The 14,297-nt window shown below is 42.3% G+C and overlaps 5 protein-coding genes across 7 annotated transcripts; all 5 read right to left on the reverse strand.

The window, feature by feature from the left end:
* Positions 1-6,571: 6,571 nt before the first annotated feature.
* Positions 6,572-8,710, reverse strand: LOC9637464. Of its 3 annotated transcripts, XM_024677767.1 has the most exons (10): positions 8,415-8,624; positions 8,299-8,363; positions 8,071-8,234; positions 7,919-8,019; positions 7,808-7,866; positions 7,613-7,747; positions 7,410-7,561; positions 7,232-7,355; positions 7,064-7,175; positions 6,572-7,005 (listed from the first exon to the last, which is right to left on the reverse strand). In XM_024677767.1, the coding sequence occupies exons 1-10, from the start codon at positions 8,524-8,526 to the stop codon at positions 6,614-6,616; spliced, it is 1,416 nt and encodes a 471-aa protein (XP_024533535.1). In that variant the 5' UTR covers positions 8,527-8,624; the 3' UTR covers positions 6,572-6,613. The 3 variants fall into 3 exon arrangements, with proteins under 3 accessions (XP_024533535.1, XP_024533534.1, XP_024533536.1); XM_024677766.1 differs by having other exon boundaries at positions 8,299-8,624; XM_024677768.1 differs by adding an exon at positions 8,679-8,710 and having other exon boundaries at positions 6,866-7,175; positions 8,299-8,624.
* On the reverse strand, positions 8,553-9,250 carry LOC112347286 (probable alpha-galactosidase B). Its single transcript, XM_024677942.1, has 3 exons — positions 9,234-9,250; positions 8,988-9,129; positions 8,553-8,900 (listed from the first exon to the last, which is right to left on the reverse strand). Exons 1-3 carry the CDS (start codon positions 9,248-9,250, stop codon positions 8,553-8,555), a joined length of 507 nt encoding a protein of 168 aa, XP_024533710.1.
* A 77-nt stretch (positions 9,251-9,327) lies between these two features.
* LOC9637465 (histone H2A-beta, sperm) lies at positions 9,328-9,926 on the reverse strand. Its single transcript, XM_002972972.2, has 2 exons — positions 9,707-9,926; positions 9,328-9,651 (listed from the first exon to the last, which is right to left on the reverse strand). Exons 1-2 carry the CDS (start codon positions 9,884-9,886, stop codon positions 9,421-9,423), a joined length of 411 nt encoding a protein of 136 aa, XP_002973018.1. The 5' UTR covers positions 9,887-9,926; the 3' UTR covers positions 9,328-9,420.
* A 125-nt stretch (positions 9,927-10,051) lies between these two features.
* Positions 10,052-10,694, reverse strand: LOC9637466 (protein slowmo homolog). The gene has a single exon (XM_002972973.2). The coding sequence runs from the start codon at positions 10,668-10,670 to the stop codon at positions 10,116-10,118; it is 555 nt and encodes a 184-aa protein (XP_002973019.1). The 5' UTR covers positions 10,671-10,694; the 3' UTR covers positions 10,052-10,115.
* A 15-nt stretch (positions 10,695-10,709) lies between these two features.
* Positions 10,710-14,285, reverse strand: LOC9637467 (tetratricopeptide repeat protein 27 homolog). Its single transcript, XM_024677763.1, has 20 exons — positions 13,888-14,285; positions 13,681-13,831; positions 13,322-13,629; positions 13,187-13,268; positions 12,903-13,125; positions 12,794-12,852; positions 12,652-12,741; positions 12,514-12,605; positions 12,363-12,461; positions 12,238-12,315; positions 12,103-12,187; positions 11,993-12,051; positions 11,874-11,943; positions 11,734-11,825; positions 11,621-11,683; positions 11,502-11,568; positions 11,268-11,450; positions 11,097-11,216; positions 10,902-11,042; positions 10,710-10,848 (listed from the first exon to the last, which is right to left on the reverse strand). The coding sequence occupies exons 1-20, from the start codon at positions 14,235-14,237 to the stop codon at positions 10,762-10,764; spliced, it is 2,499 nt and encodes an 832-aa protein (XP_024533531.1). The 5' UTR covers positions 14,238-14,285; the 3' UTR covers positions 10,710-10,761.
* Positions 14,286-14,297: the final 12 nt, after the last annotated feature.

Here is a 14,297-nt window from a genome sequence, read left to right on the forward strand (position 1 = left end):
TTTCTCACACTATTTCACTTCTTACACCAAGTCTTTTTCATACTTTTACCCTGAAAAGACATGTGTTTAGATGTATTTACCTCCCCTAGGGGTAGTTGCCAACTGCCAATAATAAATTGATTGTGATACAAATCACTTCATTCATAGCTGAGGGAATATAGCCGTAACTGCACTGAAAACATGTTGCAGGAAAGGAGAAGCTGCCTGGCAACTCAAGGAGATACTCCCCAACAACTCCACTGAGATTCAGAAGATCACAAAAAGATGGAAGTACGAAGACACCCAAAGACAAATAAGGCTGACTACATTGGCTAGGGACGATCACAATGATCCAGCTTTAGACAGGGCAAGCTCGAGAATCACCACCACAAGGAAGAGCAAGAATGGACGAGCTTCAGTTCCCTCCTTTGATGTCCTTGTGCATAATTCTTTCAGCGAATTTCCTATTCAATCTCTCGTTCTTCATCATCGTGCCCACTGCCACATCATGTAAGTGATTTTTGACGGCAGAACTTCTTTAAAATACAATGTTTGTCTATCAGACACTAAGCATTTGGGCGGAGAGTCCCTTTTCAGCGGATTGACGGTGGGAGTGGTGACTCTCATCTCCTTAATGGGTTATGGCTCGTCTGCTAACTTGATCTAACTGTTGGCAGTCGTTGGATCGAGTCAGGCTCTCTGCGAGAATGTGGCTGATAACTGCCAGGTTCTCCAGGTGAATCACTCCTTGATAACGTGTTATCTATAACTAAGTTTTGCTGAAAGATTGGTTTCAAATATTAAGTTTAGTATTTTTGAGTTTGGTTATTTTGGTTGCTAGAGAGTGTTGAGTGGTGATTCACTCTTATTTTCTTTTATCTTTATTCTAGTGTTGATAGCATTGAAATAATGCCTTGATATTGATATGATTGAAGTTGAGATTGAATGAGATGAAAAATATTATTTTATTCCACTTATCTCAATAAAGATAGTGTTGATAGTTGACTGTATTTTTATGCTATTGAAATTTGTGCAATTTGCTAGTTAGTAATTATATTAGCATTTAAATGAGCTAAGTGGTAAATTGAGTTAGTTATATTCTAGATGAAATTATTTAGTAAGGGTTGAGTTTTGGCTTTTCCTTGAAAAGTGATTTAGTCATATACTATATTAGCCTTATAAAAGGAAGAGTTAGTGATTGATATTAAAATTGTTTGTTCTTTACTATATTTGAGTTAAGGATATATTGATTATTGATAATTCTTCTTGTGCTTGTTATAAAGTGAGTTACGTTTTACTATAAAAGATGGATTCATAAATGATTGTTTTGTGATTACTTATTGAACATAGTTTTATTGTACTTGGTTTTTGGACTGATGCAAATATACTGTTTATTAACTTTTGCATTATAAAGTTTAACTTATAAATGTGTTGAAAAAGAAATTGTGGGTTATACAACAATTTCTTCTTTGGCTTTGACATTAGTTCATGCAAAATTTATGATCATTATTAAATGAGATTTGATTATAGGCTTCTTTGAGCTTTTGATTCTTTAAGTTTTATACTTATTATTCTATTTGTTAGAAATTTTTAGGGAAGGTATTTTGACTCATTAGCTTCAATATTAAACTTAACTTTTACATAGTAATGATTGACTATCATCTAGAATAATTGATTATCCTTGTCAAAGGTTTTGCTAAATTATTATTAGTGTTGCCATTCTTTAGAATAGTACATTATTTTTTTGACAATAATTATGTATCTCTTTATTGATGTGATAATTAATGTTCTTTAATGATGGTTAATTATTCTCTTTGATGGTTTTTGGCTTTTGGCATTATTATTGGTTTGCTTTAGATTGGTTTCTTGGGTTTGAGATATCGGTAGGATGTTACAAATGCTTATTTAAACAACTTAAGTTTTTTAGTATTATTGACTAGAATCTATTCAGATTAGCTTATGCAATAATTAGTATAAACAAATGCTTGTTGGTTTTGCTGCATTCATTATGTTCTATTAGTTGTTATTATAGTTGGTTTGGATAGATTAGATGTTATTTCCTTTGGGTGATATATTTGCAAATATTTTACTTCCTCGTTGATGATACTTTGTATTCTTTGAGCTATCTTTCATAACTTATTTAGCATGCTATCGTAACGCACTCTACCTTTCTCCCCTTAAACCAAATGGAAAAAGGGCCATTATTTGATAAGAGAGCTTTTAATGACTATTTTATCCCTAGTGACAGTACATCCAAATTTCATATGCTACACTCACCCCCTTTTTAGAGATATCAATATCTTCATTGACTATTGACTAACAACTTTTATTGAGCCAAGGGAAATTAACACCTCCATTTCCAACTAAATTTACTAATCCTTTCATTATATAAATCAGTTATTCCAACTAGTCATCCACCTTTATGGCATTCCCATAGTGGATACTTTTGTCTATGGATGCCCTACGAGATAAAGGACATAATCATGGATGCCCAATACATAAATTTTAAGGGTAAGAATATACCTTACTTCATGGTATATTATATTTTAAATAACCACTAATAAATGGGAATTGATCTTGTGCTATTTGCTCTAATACCACATGTAGCACACTCTATTTCTTTCCTCTTAAACCAACTAAAAAAAGGGTAATTGTTTGATAAAAGCTTTTATTAGTAGTTATTTTATCTCTATTTATCCCCCAAGGTCCCAAGGATCTATAGTGATAGTATATCTAAATCTCATTCCATGATTATATCCACTATAACTATTTACAATTTTTAGTAGTTAAGATTTATCATTGAGTTTTCTTGATGATATACTTGCCATTGAGATAGTTAATCCTATGACTTTCACCTATATGATCTCAATAGTTGGTGGCTCCTATACTTTAATTTTGGTTTATTAGATGATAGCTTACTTGGAATACTTTTATGTTCTAACCTAAGATTTATTCACTGATAATCTTATCACCTCATAAGATAAGATTATCTTATCTCATGTGATAAGTGTGAACCTAATAACATAGAAACATTTGAGAATAAATATTATAGATTACTTCAAATACTAACAATCACTTAACGCAAAATCTTCCAGAATATCCTTAAAGGCACTCTCCTTCTTGAGTGTAAAAACAGTTTAACCTTATATACAATTAAAGGGAATGACTTAAGAAACAATCTATGTAATTTAAATACAAAGAGAAAGGGTCCATGAATAAAAATGCACCTTCTTTTCTAATCAGTTAAGGATATTAGGATATTTGGGGTTAAACATCCTTGGGTTTAAATAAAATTGAGTTAAGCAACTAAATTTTCCATCCTACTTTAGTCACTTAACCACACCTTTGACCACTTAGAGGAGTCTCATTCACAACCTCCTTAAGTCCAATTTAGGACTTGGGACTTACTAGCCCTGAGGATGGCATCCATGCCACTCATCCCTTGCACTTAGTCCAAGTGCTCCACGTGTCCAGTCCTAAGACCGACATCCAAAGGTACCATTGACATATCAGCCCATTACGCTGGCATTATAAACATTGGCGGCTGTTCAACTTTTGCACTAACTTTGACAACACTTTCTTCTCTAGCTTATGAGCAGTGTCATCACTTTTATATAGCCCTAGTGTTATGTTAGGATCACAACTTTACATAGAGACAACACAATAAACAAACATATCAAGGTTTGCTTTTGATTTTCAAAATAATTGGGTGCTTCATTTTGCAAATCACTAGAGCTCTTATACTTTCTACTTGTGGATGACCTACACCACCACATAATGCCTCTTTGCTAGTCGTTTTCATACTTTCAGCCAAGTAGTCAACTTCATATGCATGTGGTGCTTATTATGTGTGGCGATTTTGCAGCCACATTGCATGGAGAACCTGGCATCTTAGGCCTCCTCCAGAACTCCTTGAAACCTCCTGAACTTGCTCCAGCAAAGACGGAGTGGTCCTAGCTTGCACTTGATAGCATGGCATTTGAAACACCAGCGGATGTGCAATTTTTGCACAAATTTTGAGAACACCTCTTCTCCAACTTGTGAGTGGTGTCAATAGTCTTCACCCTAGTATTGTGCTAGGATCACACATTTATATGGAGATAACACAATAACAAAACTTGTTTAACTAGAGCTCCCATACTTCCTACACAAGGATGACTTCCATCACAACATGATGCCTCCTTGCTGATACTTTTCATGCTTTAAGCTAGTTAATTGACTTCACATGCATGTGATGCTTGTTTTGTGTGGCGATTGCACATTGAGATGTTCTTGAAAAGTTGCATTTCTTAATTTCTTTTGACATTTTTTTCTTTCCAGCTTTCATGTCATGCTTAGACCTCAAGGGTCACTGCTACTAATATATTGGGCCAAGGAAGAGGAATAGGGATAGAATTGCCAATGCACAGAGGCTTTGGTGAAGGGATTAGTGAAAAATTTCCAAGGGATTAGAAAGGAAATCTAGTGAAGATGATTAAAGTAGACTGTGCACTATCATTAGATAAGTGCTCAAGAAAACTCACTCTTAGAAACTACACCAAACATAGTCTAGAATGAGATTTAATCATGCTAGCCTGCCATTGAAGAGAGATACTAATGAAGTAGAGGTAAGGTTATAGAGAATTCTTATCAAAAGAAGACTAATAAAGAGTAACAATACACAATCAATGTCAAAAATATTAGCAATGGAGAATTGGATGACTACAATACTAGTATACCGGATTCCTATCCTATGTTGCCTCCTGCTAAAAAGGAGTGCTTATCCTCGACTCATCTAGGCTAGTGGTTACACCCTAGTTATGAGGAACTTGCCAAAATGCTCATAGCAATGATTAAGTGAAGGGTAAGGCATGATTGATTGGGCATTTGTTTATTTTCTTTTGCATAAGCTTTGGAGTTTCAGCCTTGGTCTCCATGGATGCAAGATTTGTATCTTGCCATGCCAAAACTTGCATCAATGCATATGACTTTGATGATCCTTGGCTAAAGTATAAGAAGGCACCATAAAGAGTGCACATTGGAGATCCTAGGTTTATACATCTAGAACAAATATGGCTAGATGGAGGTCATCAAATGTGCAAGAGATGCATATGAGTATATTTTATAGTATATCTAGAGTATATTTTAAAGTTTGTGATAGTGGAAACATAATGGAGTGAGAGCACTTAGAGAAAGTTCATAGTAATACTTGTGTCTATTTTGCACCTCACTATTGAAAAATCCAATAGTAACTCAATTTAGCTATTGCTACCTTGGCACCATGAAGATGAGGAGTAAAAAACCTTCTCTTTGTAAATCTAAACATGTATGATAGAGGAGGAAGAATGGATTAAACCCTAAATGCAAAACCCCTAAACTTGTTTTTGAGGGAGGTTTCTCAAACATGCTTGATATTTTCTAACAAGTAAGTCTTTCCCACCATGAAATAAAAAGCCAAATTTTCCATTCATGAAGCATATGTTCCAATCGGGAAGTATAAAGCAAATATTTCTGATTGAAAAGATTTGGCTTTTTCTACTGGTAGAAGCTGTTTTCTACTCCCTATTTTCTATTTTAATTTTTTAAGTATTTTATTTTATTTTATTTTATTTGGGAGCCATATGTTTCTGTCAAGAAGTACAAAGTAATATTTCCCATTGAAAAAATTTGGCTTTTCTACTGGCAGAAGCTGTTTTTTACTTCCCATCTTCTATTTTATTTTTTGAAGTATTTTTTTTTTGGGAGGCATATCCTGTCGAGAAGTATAAAGTAAATATTTCCCATTGAAAAAACATTTTTCCTATTGAGAGTTTTAATATTCATCTCCCTTTGGGTAATTTATCTATTGGAAAAATATCAAGTATTCACATGATCCTATTGGGAGATCTCCATATCCATCGGGTATTTGTATGTGGGATGGCCATCTAATATATAGTTAAGCATAATAAATGTTGATTATTTCTTCCCTAATGATTAGCTACAAAGAAATTGGATAAAAAAGCCAATTACTTCTGGTAAATGTGGTAGTTGTTGGGAAGATCCAAATAAAACTGACAATGATATGGCAAGCTATATATAATATTAAGAATGAATAGCTATGCTGTGAGGAGTAGCTTTTGCACTCTAAGATTGCTTATATATTTTGACTTCTCTATGATCAAATTTTTCTTAACTGGTTTTTTTCTTTCTCCTTCCCCACAATGCAACAATAGCAATCCACCTCTCGCATGGAAGCTAGGAACTTGGTGGCATTGCTTTAAAATATGGGATTGCCTTCCAATTTTTCTTGTGAGATAGCATCATAAAGTTTGAGCATTTTCAACCACATGGCCGTTCCATTGTCTCAACAACAGACCCAAGAATACCAGCATAGTCTGAGCGCTTCACCATTCCTGCCACTCTGTATTCGCCAGGATTTCTGGTGTTTGCAACATCCAAAGCCAGCTTCTCGTGCTTCCAGAAACTTCTCACGCGTGAAAATGCGATAAGAGCTCCTTGCGATCAATCCCATGGCCACGCATGGGCATCAAACGGCTTTGTCACGGCCCATGAGTCCTATCTGATCGAAATTACCATATTTCATAGTAGTGAACAACGATGTGTGCTCTGTGTGTGTGTGTGCCTTCTTCTATGGCAAAATGTTTAAACTTTTTGCTTATTTCCTATGCTTGTGCTGGCTCAACCAGCAATACCTCACAAGGTTGACAAGCGTGAGGATGACAACAATCCCCACAAAAGACGCAAGGAGCACCCTGGACAGAGTCTTCATATTCCTGCCGCGAAGGTTGTAGTTGCACGAGAGGACAAAGAGCGCACATCCATGGCCGTCCACCCTGAAAGATATGGAGTGCGTCTCTTCCACCCTCTTGCCACTCCATACTTCCTCGCCCAGGCACCGCCATCTCGTTTTGTTGTGCGCGTTGAAGATCACCGAGCTGCTGTTCGCTACCGCCAGGGACGTGTAGAACTCGTCCAGGAGCTCCTCGAGCGTGATGGACATTTGGGTCTTCTTCGGGCTAGCATTGAAGAAGGCAACATAGACCTCTCCTGGAAGTCGAAAGTTTCTTGTTTGGTAGAAACCGAAAAAAAAACGAGTAGTAAGTACCTGAGTGCCCATAGGAAACCCATATCCGTGTCAAATCGTCCTCGCTCACACTGATCGCGCATCTTCCCAGGTGATCGTTCACAAGATCGCCGGATGGTGTGAGCTTCCATGTCTGTACAGCTTTGAGTTATGAAAATTTGGTTTTGGGACTGCTTACACGCTCGTTACCTGGCTAGGATGGTCGCGACAAGGTGAAAAGTGCTCGCTTCGATTTTTCCCATGACTCGCCTTGGCATCAAGGCATGTCTTGTTGGTGTCAAAAACTCGACCAAGGTTATGGCCGGTGTTCGTCCTGACTTCAACAAGCGTAAGGTTGATTGCCACAGTATGATTTGAGAGACTTTACCTGTTGGCGTGTGGTATCCACTTGTAGCAGCCTTCAGAGTTGTTCTTTCGTCTCCAGCATATTTGAGAACTATTGTGTGAGGTGTTCCATCTGGTATGATTCGAGCCACCACATTCAGCTACTTTAATTGTGTCAGTTGCAAATCGCAATATCTGGCAAATGAGAAAGCGTTGGTCAGAAGCTTTTGCGAACCAAAATCGTACCTCTGTATTTCCAAAGCTATTCGAGTTAATTTCAAGAACAGTGGGATTCGTAAGAACATCAAGTGTTGTTTGGTCTAGGTGCCGCATATCTCCACCAAACATCAACGGAGATCTTGCCATGCCCCACAGCGTCATCTACAACATGACAAAACAATACTCTTATAAGCAATACGTAAAAGTAGTCAAAGGTATCACCTGTGTTTTCATTTCCGAATCGGTAAGTCTTGATGACCGATAAGGTCCATTATCTGTGTCTAAAGACTGTCGAGATTTAGAAAAAACAAAAGTAGAAACAAAGAAACGAACCTCCATCGGTGAGCCAGCCAAAAGGAAGAACATCCAGGTCTGGCCACGAACGACCACCACCGAGACCACTCGCTCCAACAAGGCCAGAAGCCGCAAAATCCCTGTTTTCAACTAGAAAAATTAGCGATACTCCTGAAGTTCCACAGCTCTACCTCGCGATGTTAAAGGCCGGTTCCAACTCCACCCATGTATCCCAAATATGTGCTGACACACGATACAAGTTGGTCATGTTGGCTATCGCAGCAGCCATGACAGGCGTTGCGTTTTCGCCGGGTGCAATTGAGTAAACAATCTGACGACCGGTATGAAGGATAGCCTGCACCAATGCACCAAGACTCTTGCCTGTTATTTTTTTTCCACCAAAAGTATGCAACATCTACCTCAGATACAGCCACGAGCTCTTCCAAATGGAGGTCCCTTTCACCAAAAGCGCAGTCGTGCTTAACTGCCATGCATCGGTTAGTTCTTCCAAACCAGCTGAACAAGACGAACTTACAAGCCTTAGCTTTAGTTTGTGAATCAGTGTGAAGGGAAATCGTGTGTACTGAAATCGACGCCCCACTCAGCATACTGCCTGTATAGTGACTTGAGATAGAGTCGCCCACCATAGGAGCTTACGTTCACTCCCATGAAACTATCGGGCATGAACGAGCAATCCTGCCCCACGACCGCGATGTCGCGGGCTTTCCATTTGTATGGACTCCGACTGCCCTGTTTGGATGGATCTTAGAACAATCACTGAACTGGAAAGAAGCCATACCTGTGATCCATAGATTGGAGTGTTTAGCTCGACAGCCGCTTTGTGGATGCCACGGATGACCGAGATTCCTAACTTGAGGCCCAGCTGATGGACGCGATCGGCAACTTCTCGAAATCCCTGGCCATTTCTCGACGAAGGCCAGCGGTCTGGATCGGGCAAAGGCCGGCCATACGCGTCCAGTGTATCAGTGCCACTCGTGAAAGACGAGACACCGGGTTCCACCTTCCGGAACCAGAGATTATCCACGATAACGTACTGCCGAGCGCGACAATCTTAGCTCCAGCGACACAATCCATGGCGAAATCTTACCTCGTAGCCGAAATTCCTGAGATATTTCGACACAAGCTCTGCATTCTCCAAGAAATCTTCCTCGGAGACGGACCAGGAGTAAGAATCGAAGGAATTCCAGCCCCGAGGAGGGGTGAGCGCTCGTCCATTGTCGCCAAAGACACTGCATTGGATCGCATTTTCTACCAGACATCCAAACAAGGAAGATCTTACTTGCTAACATCGGCTCTGATCAAGCAAGTCATCGCGAGAAAGAAAATCGCTGACGCGAGCTCCACCGCCATCGCCTTGGAACCCTAGCTTAGTCTACAGCCTATCAAACTGTAAAGAAAAACAAACCAATGGCGGGGAAGAGATCCTGGGCGCTCATCTAGAATAAAATTTCGAAATTTTGGGGGAGATTAGCTATTATACAAACGAGAAGAGCGAGCTCCCTCTTTTTTGTTTTGAATCTCTACTTAGACTTCTCGGGCTTGGGGCTCTTCTCGGCAGATCCAGCGCCGGAGGAAGATTTCTTGGGCAAGAGCACGCCGTGAATGTGTGGAATCACGCCTCCATGCGCGATCGTCACGCCTTGCAGGAGCTTCCCCAATTCGTCGTCGTTCCTCACGGCGAGCTGGATGTGTCTGGGGATTATCCTCGTCTTCTTGTTGTCCCTGGCGGCATTGCCAGCCAGCTCGAGAACCTAGCGAGGAGAAATATAGGTAAGAGTCGAGAACGAGAGAGAAGAGGAAACAAACCTCCGCAGCAAGATACTCGAGAACCGCGGCGAGATAGACTGGCGCTCCACTGCCGACGCGCTTGGCATACCTCCCATTCTTGAGGTAGCGCGCTAATCTCCCCACCGGGAACTGCAAGCCCGCCCTCGCGGACTTTGAGACGCTCTTCTTCTTGCCCTTGCGCCCTCCCGCCCCGGACATTTTCGATCGATTCCCGGGATGCCCTAGAGGCGCTAGAAAGCACTCCAGCTATTTAAACACCACCTCCCAAAACTTCAAATTTGAGCCAATCGGGTGTGAGGGCCCGGATCCCCATCGGACGGCCGAGAGCACGCGCCCATCCAACGGCCAGATTCCGCCGCCATAGAAACCATTTATTTTGTTTTTTAACAAAAAAGCGCGAATCAACCCTACACGAGGGGGGAATCTGTCAAGATCCTCCCAGGGACGACTCTTTCTCGAGGAAGGCGCACAGCTGCTCCATCACCTGGCGCCCTTTGGCGCTGTTTTGCTGGAATTTCTCGATGCAGCGCTGCTCGATCTTCTCCGCCAGCGACGCCAGCGCCGAGAGCGTGGAGCAGCGGATGTTCATCTCCTGGCGGAAGAGCGTCCAATCGGGGTTTTGGGGGTGGGGCGAGCACCAGCACTTCTCCTCCACCTCCACGAAATCCTTGAGCGTCACATTGCGCGTCACAATCTGCATTGTCTGCGCCGCCGCGTCCACGCTCGATCGCTCGATGCAGTGGCACACCCTATCGCCGATGATCCGCTGGAGCCACCAGGGGCACGGCGCGTTCACCGACACTAACCTAGTGCTCTCCAGCACGCCCGTGGCGCCGTCCACGCGACGCGCGATCGTGTCCACGCTCAGGACGTGGGAGAGCTGAGGCTTGTTGTCCAAATCCTGGTACTTGCGCCATGTCGCCGCCGTCACGCGATCCCACGGATGCTTGTACACATGCTCTTGCTTGTATCCGCGCACCATTCCCCTGCCCTAGCCAAAACCCTAGCCAAGATTCCAAACTTCTGGGAAGAATCTTGTGAATATTCACGTGAATTTTCAAAAGATTCCATCGTCATTCCGGGATCTTGAGCGAGTTGGCGAGTGAGCCCAGCATGCTTTCCAGGGCCTTGTAGTCTTCCGAGTCTTTGAAATCGTCGGCCTGGGCACGAACGCAAAAGAGAGTGAGCTTTTCGCCGGGAAACGAAGTAGTACCTGTTTGAGCGTGTTTGTGAGATGCCTTTGCGCGGCTGCTAGCTCCTTTTTACCACAGATCGCTATGTACTCCTGGCACAGTCCGAGTGAGGCGGCGGCGAAAGCTCGGAAGCGGGCTTCATCGTGTTGCCAGTTTGATCCCTGTTTAAGCAGTGTGGTTGTGAGGGCTGGACGATGGTTTGGAGATTTCTCTACCTGGTATGCTCGGACTTGTCTCAAGAAGGCGTTGGTTGATGCCTGTCGGTCGCCGAGAGCTTTGTGCCATCGTGCCTTTACGCCCCAGACATCTCCACCGTAATTGCCACTCGAGGCCATCTGTATGACAGAAAAGAACAAGAGTTAGCTCACAAGCATTTGTGGATCTACCTTTGATATCAGCTCTCCAAGCATCTCTATTAGCCGTTTTCTCTCGTGATCAGTCATGCCTTCGGCAGGAGTTTCACTTGTAAAGAGTTGTTTTTCTTCGAACACGTCAATGATTCTTGCTAGCAAGCCTGTGTCAACATTTCTGGGTGACAGCTCGAAAACCTGTCCTACTGCGGGTATTGCCTGAGAGATTGCATAGAATTAGTTAAGAAAAACGCAAGTGGTGAGGAATACCTGCGCAAAATTGCCGAGACTAACAAGGACGTGTGCGTAGTTATCCCACAGCTCCCAGGAGTTCCGCCTACATCAATCAAATTAGAAATACATGGACATAGCCAGGAAAAAGGACCCACTTGAACTGCACTGCTTGTTGGAATGCGGTGCTTGCTTCTTTCAGATTTTCCTTGCGCATGTTTCTGTAAGAACACAGGCGACTTTATATTAAAGAGAAAAAAGTTTTACTTACAATGCGGCAATGTTATTGAAAGCTTCTCCATGTTCCGGATCAAGCTGTATTGTCCGCACAAATGCATGTAAAGCCTGGTCATATTTTTTACACTGAAAAACCAGAACTCAGTTAAGAAAATACAGGTTCTAGACGGTTACCTTTAATGCACAAAACCCCGCAGAGAACCAGCCGTCGGAGTACAACGGGTTCAGTGAAAGTGCCAGACCCCTGTTAGTGACCTCGTTAACACTGTACTAGCATCACCAGAAGTGCATACCAGTGTTTTACCGCCTCCTCATACTCTTTCCTATTCATCGCAGAACGAGCGAGAAAACGCTGTACACCAAGCGCATTAAACAAAGAAAAGCAAAAAAAAAGAGTTTTTACCTGTGCAACTGCATATCTCTGCCCAGAAACTTCCCAAGACTTCAAAAAGCATGCGTCGTCATTAGTGGCGTCTCCTAGAGAACACCTGCACAAGTGATCTTAGGACTACAAGAAAAAGACAGCACAAATACTTACCACAGCCTTGGGTCATTCGGTGATATCTCAAGACGCTCCTTGATAAGATTTACTCCTCTTGCTTTGTCTCCGAGCAAACTGAAACGATCCTGTAAAGTTGCATTCCACTGACACGAAGAACGAACCGGTAGCAGTCAATAACGCTCTGCCATAACTCGAGTTTCTCAAAAAGGTTGAGAGCCTCTCCGATATTACCAATGCTAACCAACGTGTTAGCATACTGCCTATACCAAATCAAATCAGACCTTCAGTACGAGAGAAACAGGGAAAACATACCTGAGAAGAGCTTGAAGACAAGGAGATGAGACGCAGAACAAAAGTTCCATTCTTTCAGATGGATTACATGGGCCATCCCGGATGCTTGACACCTACGAGTTGAATTAGTTTTAGGAACGACTCCCTAACTAGACTTACAATGTCGTCCATAGTCTGAAATGCTCTCTCGCATGTAGGACCGCGTGATTTTTCCCACTCTACACGGAGGAGTTTACAGCAGGTCTTGACCTGAAAAGACAAAAAACTTAGATGAGCGCGATTCAAAAAACCTGTACGGTACCATAAAAGGCGAGGCTTGCTGAGCGTCGACAGCTTCTATAAACGGCGCCATTTCCCAGTCTGATATAAAGACAGCTATAGCTCAAACCATGAAACAAAAATCCCTTTACCTCTTAATTCATTTTCAGCATTTTTCTTCTTCACATCCAAGCAACGAGCAAGAATTAGAACCTGTTGTATCGGACTAAGAGCCTTCTGGTGCAGGAACTCAATGTTTGAGCTTTCCAGCCTTGGATATAACAGTACGTCACCTTGTTCAGCAGGTTTATCAACCCTCTCAAGGACGTGAAGGTTCGATTCATCTTTCAGAACCATCTGCGCAGTCGGATCACTCTGCACACTCGGTCGAACAAGAATTTCAAACTAGGAAAAGAAAAATATTACAACATCTTACTTGGTATTGCCTACGAAATCCCATTGCACCTTCGACGGAGTACACCAATCCAGCAGTTTTTTCTGCTTGAGTAACGAAAAGTCTGCACCAGATAAGTCAATTAGTGCAACAGATAAAAGAAACAGTAATACACACCGTCCTTCGTCCGCATGACCATAATAATACTCCACCAAAGCAGCTTCTGTGAAAGCCATTGTAGCAATTGCGTTTTCTTCTTCCAGAGAGACAAGGCTGTACCACCCGCAGCAATCTTTCAGAAACTTAGTGCCAAAACACTTGACAACTGCCGCATAGCCACTAGCAACATCTTTCAAAAGAGTAGGAGACCTTTCCTCCAGTGACTTCTGCTGGCAAAATAAAGCCCGCGCGATCCACCACACCCGTGTCGCTGGCTCCTTGATATTTTTTATAGCTTCAAACATAACCTTTGCAACAACAAGGTACTGAGAGAAGGAGAGCGTAAGAAAGTGACAATTCAGAAAGAAAAGAGTTACCTGAGGACAATTGCACTTTCCCTGGAGATCGCACCCGTCCACCATAAGTTCGCTACGAGCCCAAGTATCCCAGCTTTGCTCTGAGGCTGCAATCCAAGGCTCCATCTTGGAGATAGCATCGAGAGGGAAAGCTGGAACGTCAAGCTCCGGCCTTGAAGACCACAAACTTAACAAGAAGGAAAGAAAAATCGTTGATAGAGAACTTACCCTGTGAAGTTGGACTGTAAGAAAACGCAGAAGAACGAAACCCCTGCAGCCATTACCAGCATTGACGCAGCTTCATTTGCTTCTTTCTCCACGAAACTCCGCACATTTCTAGAAATCTTGTCGTAGAAGATCCTCCCAGAAACACTAGGATCATAGCTGACATCGCCGAAGATCTCACGCATAACCTCCATTGCTGCCACTCGAGAATACAAGCCCTGCTCTATGAAATCCACCGCTTGCAGTAGCGATGATTCGACGTCTGTGCTGGCGCGTACCGGATCGATCGGAGCCGCATTGATTCGCAGCGCGCAGCGGAGTAGACGTAGCTCGCAGGATTCGCTTACCTCCATCGCGCCGAGCGCGAAATCCCTAAACCCCTACCTAAATCGCAGAGCTGGTTTTTTAGGGCT

The sequence above is a fragment of the Selaginella moellendorffii genome, unplaced genomic scaffold, assembly GCF_000143415.4.
Source record: "Selaginella moellendorffii unplaced genomic scaffold, v1.0 SELMOscaffold_20, whole genome shotgun sequence".
NCBI classification, from domain to species: domain Eukaryota; kingdom Viridiplantae; phylum Streptophyta; class Lycopodiopsida; order Selaginellales; family Selaginellaceae; genus Selaginella; species Selaginella moellendorffii.